At 52.4% G+C, this 8124-nt stretch overlaps 3 protein-coding genes across 3 annotated transcripts; all 3 read left to right on the plus strand.

The window, feature by feature from the left end:
• Positions 1 to 440: 440 nt before the first annotated feature.
• Positions 441 to 4329, plus strand: BO97DRAFT_445045 (uncharacterized protein; the record flags this gene model as incomplete). The annotated part of the gene is made up of 9 exons (XM_025698510.1): positions 441 to 564; positions 627 to 833; positions 901 to 2942; positions 2994 to 3069; positions 3115 to 3248; positions 3309 to 3325; positions 3381 to 3422; positions 3471 to 3760; positions 3816 to 4329. 9 exons carry the CDS (start codon positions 441 to 443, stop codon positions 4193 to 4195), a joined length of 3312 nt encoding a protein of 1103 aa, XP_025549108.1. The 3' UTR covers positions 4196 to 4329.
• A 1526-nt stretch (positions 4330 to 5855) lies between these two features.
• Positions 5856 to 8024, plus strand: BO97DRAFT_395217 (DnaJ and TPR domain protein; the record flags this gene model as incomplete). Its single annotated transcript, XM_025694018.1, has 3 exons — positions 5856 to 6054; positions 6117 to 7278; positions 7339 to 8024. The coding sequence occupies 3 exons, from the start codon at positions 5856 to 5858 to the stop codon at positions 7601 to 7603; spliced, it is 1626 nt and encodes a 541-aa protein (XP_025549109.1). The 3' UTR covers positions 7604 to 8024.
• BO97DRAFT_151358 (uncharacterized protein) lies at positions 7594 to 8085 on the plus strand. Its single transcript, XM_025690175.1, has one exon. It carries the CDS (start codon positions 7694 to 7696, stop codon positions 8051 to 8053), a length of 360 nt encoding a protein of 119 aa, XP_025549110.1. The 5' UTR covers positions 7594 to 7693; the 3' UTR covers positions 8054 to 8085.
• The last annotated feature ends 39 nt before the right edge of the window (positions 8086 to 8124 follow it).

The following is an 8124-nucleotide window of genomic DNA, read 5'->3' on the forward strand; positions in this document are numbered from 1 at the left end:
CCAAATACCTGGGCCGCATAATCCATCTAATCTTCTGACATCAGATGGGCAAGTGAGATATTTAACAGGCCAGCCACAAGATCATAACCTCCCTCAATCCATTATCATTCACTTCCGCTCACTTGTGACTTTGAATTCCATCTCAGCCTCTTTCACATTTCTTGCTCCCCATAACCAAGTCCAGTCCCCCCTTTCTTTCTAGCTTCATCTCATGGTCCTCACCACCACTTATCGCTCCCTCTCTTTCTCCATCTCCATCCATCTCTCTATCTCCATACAATTCCCTATCTCCGTCCCAATTACCAACGCCTGACATCGCATCTTCTTAGCTGAAATCTAATTGACACACATTCTTGACCTTAATTACTTCTTTCAACAAACCTGACAGTTCGGAGCGTGTTGTTGACAACTCAGTCCATCTGCGCCTCATGCGAAGCACCATGGATCAGGCTACTACGTCGTCGCAGCTGGGTGATGTGACCTTGACCAATGACCTAGCCAAGATACATTATATCGCCGAGCAGTCGATACGAAACGCTCATTCTCGTGCAGAGCACAAAACAGGTAAGCTTTCGTTGGCAGATAAACCCCTCAAATGAAAAGAAAGACTAAAGAGACTATTGCAGCACCCCCCTGCCCCGACTTTGCGACGAAATGGAAAGTCGAAAAAGCTCAAGTTCGAGCTCTGTATACAGAGCGAGCATCTGACCTAGCTTCTTCAGATCAGTACAAGGGAGCACAGGTGGATGATACAGAATTCGCCAAAGCACTCTACGCAAAACATTATGCGGAGTTGGACACCAAACGAGTTCCGTCTATATTCGCACTTCAGCGTAAGTAGCTAACCGATTACTGCACCCCTTTCTCAGTAACCAGAGACTTGCTGATTTGTATTCAAAGTAATCGCGTTCAGAGCAGCAGTGCAGATGCTGCTCAGCTCTGGAAAAATGTCCGGGTCACAGTCAGCTCAAGTCAAGAACGAAGGAACCGCCGAACTCTCGGAGAAGAAGAAATGCAATGTCGACAATGTCACAGATCAAGACGTACAGACGCTGGAAGCAGCTGTGGGAAAGGGTGTCAAGGCGCTAGAAAACATAAACAAACTCTTCGGCGAATTCGATGACTGGAATGATGAACTCGAATGGCTAACCAGGGTCAGCGAAACCCAAATGAAGGCTCGCAAGGAAAAGGTCATTATTGGAGTTGTTGGAGGCACTGGAGCGGGGAAATCGTCCTTGATCAACGCGCTCATAGACGAGAAAGATATTCTGACCACAGACTGCATGCGAGCATCCACAGCGGTCCCCGTCGAGGTCTCCTACAACAGTGGTTCACCGCAATACAGAGCAGAAGTCCAGTTCATTGAGCAGAAAGACTGGATTCGCGAGTTAGAAATCCTGTTTGCTGAGCTTCGTGACCATTCGGAGGAATTGGCTCGTGGCGAGGTGCTGAAGGATGCCGAGGCGGCAGTCGCCTTGGACAAGATCATGGCTGTATACCCGGCTTTCGAGCGGCAGAAACTCTCCGAATCCACACCCACCGAGCTTCTCGAGGACACGAGAATTACCAAAATGCTGGGACAAACCATCGACATTGAAGAGAACAACTCGAAGAAGTTTGCTCAGAGTCTCAAGTCATACATCGACAGCAAGGGCAAGAAGAGGGAAAGGCCAAAGTCGACAACTATGAAGACAGCCTCTGGCCTGCATCCCGACTCAGTAGAGGACATGGAGCTTGCTGATCGAGGTATTGGGCTTTGGCCTCTCGTTCGCGTTGTCCGGGTCTTTGTTCCAGCCAAGGCGTTGTCCACGGGGGCTGTTCTAGTTGACCTTCCAGGGATATATGATTCTAATGCAGCTCGCGTGGCAGTAGCAAACGACTACATGAAGTGTTGCTCTGCACATTGGATTGTCGCGCCTATCAATCGTGCGGTAAACGACAAAGTCGCTCGCGATTTGTTGGGCAAGAACTTCAGAGCACAGATGCACATGGATAACGCATTCAGTGATATTACGTTTGTCTGCTCCAAGACCGATGATATTGCCCCGACAGAAGTGGCGCAATCTCTAGGGCTCGAGCTACCAGATATTGACGGTGTAGGTGCATTCCCGGAAAGACTTGAGACTCTGAAGATTCAGCTGCAAGCACACAAAGATTGCTTATCACAGATTGCTGACAAGATCGACGCCACTGAAGAAGAGATCGAGGAACTTGAAGAGCGGTTAGCAGAAGATTTCGATCTCGATGCAGCGTCTCTGCTTAGTCCACAAAAAAGGAAGAGAGCCAGTACCGCTGGGGACTCGCGGGAGGAGTTGCTTGCGAGCACGGCTGTTTCTGAGAATATAGGAGACGAAGATGAAGACAAAGATGAAGCCTCTGAACTAGTGCGCCAGCTGCACGAACTGGGGGCCCGGCGCAAAGCGCTCAACAAACAACGACGCAAGATCCAACGGGAGCTCGAGGTATGCCAAAGAACTGAATTTGACGACCTCCGGTCGTGCATCATGGCTCGGAATGACTTCTCAAAGCATGAGATCAGACATGATTTCGCTCGAACTGTCGCAGGCTTAGATCTAGAAGACGAACAGCTGGATGGTAACCCTTCTCAAGCTCCACTCCGGGACTACGGCGAACTTGAGCGAGATCTTTCCGTGTTTTGTGTGTCTACTAAAGCGTACCAAGGGCTGCGCAGCAATTCGGCACGGAACTGCCGGGTTTTGGGGTTCTCGCAACTGGAACAAACAGAGATTCCTGCTCTCCAGCAGTACTGCATTGCACTGACTCGCAAATCGCGAGAGAAAACTGCACGGCGGTTTTTGGTGGCGCTGAATGTGCTCCTTCAATCGATGTCATTATGGTCCTCACCGGCTACGGAAACCTCTGCCAAGAGAAGAGGTGAAATTGAGGCCGGGTTCCGCGGCGCTTTACACGACCTAACTGAGGTAGGCACGAGACTTGGCTTATTCTTGGACATCCTTGACTGACTAGGTTAGGCCCTGGAAAAATCCCGAGATGCTTGCATATCTGCTAGCCGGAGTATCATCCAACAACAGATCACCGGACACCTGGGTAAGTTTGTAGCCTAACTAAGATGAAGGCCGGCTAACAAGCCAGACCGAGCATGGCGTCACGGTCATAAGGAGTATTCATCGACGGTCGCGGGCTGGAATGCCTCTTCGCGCGAAGGAGGTTTCCATTGGGTTACCTATCACGCGCTCTGTCGTCGGCAGGGCGTTCACAAGACCTTCGTGAGTTTTCTTTTCCCGCTTTCCAGCGTGCATCAAACTTACAAGCCAATGACTCCCTAGAACTTGAATGATCAGATGTAAGACGAATTTGGCGTGCCCGACCTTTACTCGAACAAACTGACCCCGTCTTAGAGCATACCCGATGATTTCAAGAACCAAACCGGGATGGCGCAAGTAGGTCCCACGCGCGTCTTGGATTTGTCCTGATCTGACATGTCATAGGGCATTTGAAGGTCTATTGCCGGATGCATATCAGCAGCTGGGTGAAGATCTGAAGCTGGCCTTTAGTCGCTTTCACTCCGAAGCCCTTCGATGGGCCCAGTGGGAATTGTCTCGGGCCACAAGCGAGCGACTCCAGCGCCGGTTGGTTGCTTTGCACGAGTCGATAAACCAAGAAGTCGAGACCCTCGAAGATTGGACGGACCAGGAGAAGCGAAAGGCGAAAAGTCGTTTCAGCGACAACGTTACTACGGGATTTCAGGAGACCTACGAAGCCGGCGGTCAACATAAAGGTACGCAAGCGTCTTATGGGAGTAAAAGTGCGGTGTCATTGATCATCTTGGACAGGAACCGGCACCTTGCGAGCTATCCGTAGAACGATGTCGCAGCCTGCTGGAGAGAAAGGCATCCCGGTGTTTCGCGATGTCACAGACAAGGTAGGCCAGGCATTTGAAGAATGGCTGCGCGAACTGGATAAAAAGCTCGAGCGCTTGGTCGAGGGACGATTGCAGGAGGCCACGCAAGACTATCATTGTGCCCTTCTCGCACCACACCTCCGGTCCTGCTCGGAGGAAGAGATGCGCCTCAAAGCCCGAACGTACGATCTTATCCGTGGCGTTGAGGTAGAGTTGCAGCTGGGGCGACTGTTGGAACTCGATCATCCGTCGGAGCTAGAGACGGCACCTCAAATGGACCAGCCAGGAGCGGCGGCTACGGAGGACTACTGAATCTGCTGCCACTCTCTAGATAGTGGTCTGCAACGGATGAGCAACGGGTCTAAAGCGATCATCGAACTTTGATTGGAACGCACAGGCCAAGATTGGGCCGGAGCGTGGCCTGTTGATGGGGGTAAGGGGGGAAGGTCAAGCCTTTTTTTTTTTTTTTTTCTATTATTATTATTATTTGAGGAGGAAAGTCAAAAGAGGAGAAGGAGGAGTAGGCAAAAAGGAAGAAAAGCGGCTAAGAACCTGGTACTTTTGTTTGCTACTGACTTAGTCCTCATCTGTCGGGGACCAGAACTATCCAGCTCGGGCGATAGTGACCAGCACCCTCCAGATAGATGAAAAGGATAGAAACGAATGGAAACGAATTGATTGCTGGCTCGGAAAAGTGCACTAGTAGCAGTTTTGTTTGATTGCGAGAGGAGAATGACGAGGCGAGGAGAGAGAGACGAATATTGGCCAGCGCGGCTCCAGCCCCCGGAATTATGGCGGGTGGGCGGACTCCATAAAGAGTTGGGCCTGACAGGTTGGTGACAGCTGGCGGGTTTGGGAGTTTTGTTATATTGATTTGATCTGGATCTGGATCTGTTCTGTTCTGCTGCTCCATTTCCTGCTGCTTGCTTGTGGATTCTGCTTTGTTGCACTGTCTGGTGCTGATCTGTCCTGCATAACATTGTTGCACTGGTTGTTGTGGAAAGACTTACTCTACTCCCACCTCCAGCTCTCTATCTGGATTTCCGATAAGAGAAGAGAATATCCCCTCCTCTTTGGCTGTGCGGGTGAGTGACTCGAGAAGAAGAGGAAGACTCGACAGTGCAGTGTGAAAAGGATTGTGTGGTTGTGGGAGAGATCCTCGATTGATTGAGCATCAGCATTCTTGTTGTCGTCTTGTTGTTGTTATCATCATCACCATTTGACCTCTTCCTCTTCCTCTTCTTCTTCCTCTTCTTCCACCGCCTTCGTTCTTCTTCCAGGTTCGCACCCCGTTGCGGCTCCACCAATCAGCAGACGGGCAACCATGGGTCTCCCGCATCTTTTCTTCTCCCGTCACAAATCATCTCAATCCAAGGCCAAACCAACCAAATCTTCTTCCTCCTCCTCCTCCTCCTCCTCCTCTTCTTCTTCCTCTCCCTCCTCTTCTTCCACTTCTAATTCCCCTTCGTCAATCTCTTCTTCATCTCCTTCTTCCTCTTCTGCGGCGACTTCCACCCGCTCCACTCCCCTCTCATCTCCCGCCTCCTCTCCTCCCCCTCCGCCGGTGGCGACCAAATCTTTTCCTCTTCCTCCTCCCTCCACAACTCCGAACTCGAGACCTCCCCCTCCTCTCCGGGCAAAGACCGTTCATACTTCTTCTTCCTCGTCTCGACACTCCCATTCCTCCTCCGGTTCGTCTCGCCCGGTCTCGTCGACACGTTCTCCGCAGTCGTCATCTGTCCCATCACCGGCTCCGCGCCCTTCCATTCCGCGCAAGCCCACCACCAATACACGTCCGACTCACCACAGTCGCTCCTCCTCTACCCCCTCCAAGTCAGCCTCCGTTCGGACGAAACCAGTCTCCGGTCCTCGTTCCACTGCGTCGCTGTCCGCCGTCCGGCACCGATACTCACACGACCCCGATTTCCACCCACTTAATCTGCACCCCGACGAACTCCGTCAACTCTCCGCCATGGCCTCTGCTAGCGAAGACCCTCGCACTCCAATGGATGTTGACACTAACGGCGTCAATGGCAAACAAGAACGTAGCCCCACGCCACCTCCCCATCGTTCGAACGGCAACACCGCCGAGGCCGATAACTTCAAGCTGGCCGGTAACAAGTTTTTTAAAGATGGCAACTACACGCGCGCTATTGAGGAGTTCACCAAGGGTAGGTTTTTGTCGTCTAGCCTTGTGCGTCATTTGCAGGACTCTGTTAGTAACGCTTAACAGCCCTCGAGATCAGCCCTAACTCGTCCGTCTACTTGTCCAACCGCGCGGCCGCCTACATGGCCGCTAACCAGTACTTAGCCGCTCTGGAGGACTGTGAGCGCGCCCGCGAGCTCGACCCCACCAATACCAAGCTCATGTACCGTCACGCCCGCATCCTGGTCAGCTTGGGTCGCCCCACTGAGGCTCTCGACGTGCTCTCCCGCGTTGAGCCCCCCGCGTCCGCTACCGACAAGGCCCCCGCCGAGAAGATGCTCCGTTTTGTGAAGCAGGCTGAGGAGGCGTTGGCTGAGGACCGTGGCGTGTCGATGGTGTTGTTCTGTTTGGACCAGGCGCGCCAGATGCTGGGACAGGGCGTCAAGGAGCCCCGCAAGTGGACGTTGATGACGGCAGAGGCGCACTTGCGCATGAGTAACGATAATTCGTTCGGCAAGGCTCAGGATATTGCCATTGGCATGCTGCGTGACAACAGCCAGGATCCGGATGCGATGCTGATCCGCGCTCGCGCCTTCTACGGCATGGGTGACACCGACCAAGCGCTGAAGCTGCTCAAGATGTGCCTGGGTTTGGACCCGGACATGAAGTCGGCCATCAAGATGCTGCGCACGGTACAGAAGCTCACGCGCACCAAGGAAGAGGGTAACACGGCCTTCAAGGCCAAGGACTACCGCAAGGCCATTGAGCTGTGGTCCGAGGCCGTCCAGGTCGATCCCAAGAACAAGGACCAGAACGCCAAGATCCTGCAGAACCGCGCCCAGGCATACATCAACCTGAAGGAATACGACAACGCGATCAATGACTGCACGGAGGCCCTCCGGTTGGACCCCAGCTACGTTAAGGCACAGAAGGTCCGTGCCAAGGCTCACGGTAGCGCGGGCAACTGGGAAGAGGCGGTGCGCGATTACAAGGCCGTTGCGGAGACGAACCCGATGGAGAAGGGCATCCAGGAGGAGATTCGTCGGGCTGAGTTTGAGCTGAAGAAGGCGCAGCGCAAGGATTACTACAAGATCCTCGGGGTGTCCAAGGACGCTTCCGAGCAGGAGATCAAGAAGGCATACCGCAAGATGGCCATTCAATACCACCCCGACAAGAACCGCGATGATCCTTCGGGTGAGGAGAAGTTTAAGGAGATTGGCGAGGCTTACGAGACTCTGATTGATCCTCAGTATGTTTTTGTTCTCTCACTTGAGCCCTCATTGGTAGAAGTTACTAACACCAAGACTAGGAAGCGCGCCTCTTACGACAACGGCGACGACCTCATGGACCCGGCCGATATGTTCGGTCGCGGCGGCATGGGAGGTATGCACGGCTTCGGCGGTATGGGCGGCATGGGAGGCATGGGCGGTATGGGTGGTATGGGCGGCATGGGTGGCACCCATATCAACATCGACCCCAGTGTGCTCTTCAACATGATGAACGGCGGCGGTGGCTTTGCTCAAGCCGGTGGCCAGCGCGGTGGTGGAGGATTCCCTGGCGGATTCTCCTTCTAAGCGTGGCTGGTTGGTCTCTTGAGTAATTAACTAAGCCCTTGCCTCATTCAACGACCACCAGATGTGCATTACACAAAAAGTCCGTCTACCATGTCTGCCATATTACGATGCATCACAGATAAACCGGGATGGGTACATTTCTTCGCGCTTGTGTTCTTTTGGCATCTCGTTCATACCACCATGCATACATACCCTCATCCTCTTGACGTCGTTGTGCACCATCTACTTCCGACTTCCATATCTACGACCACCTCTCATGCCCTCCACTTTGTGTCCAATTTCTTAACACACCTCTGGAGTCTTCTTTGCTGCATGACCAACGAACAAAGCCATTGCTTAATTGAACGATTGACAGCTCGATCGATAGACTTTTTTTTTTTTTCGCCTTCTCGCCATCCTAATCTTGCGTTCCAACTTTCAGGGTCCCTCCCTTTTTTTCATCATTGTTGAGGAAAGCTAAAGGAAGGATGTGTCTTACTCTGATTGATGTTTTTTTTTTTTTTTTTTTTTTTTTTTTTTTT

Source organism: Aspergillus homomorphus (genome assembly GCF_003184865.1).
Source record: "Aspergillus homomorphus CBS 101889 unplaced genomic scaffold BO97scaffold_33, whole genome shotgun sequence".
Taxonomy (NCBI): Eukaryota; Fungi; Ascomycota; class Eurotiomycetes; order Eurotiales; family Aspergillaceae; genus Aspergillus; species Aspergillus homomorphus.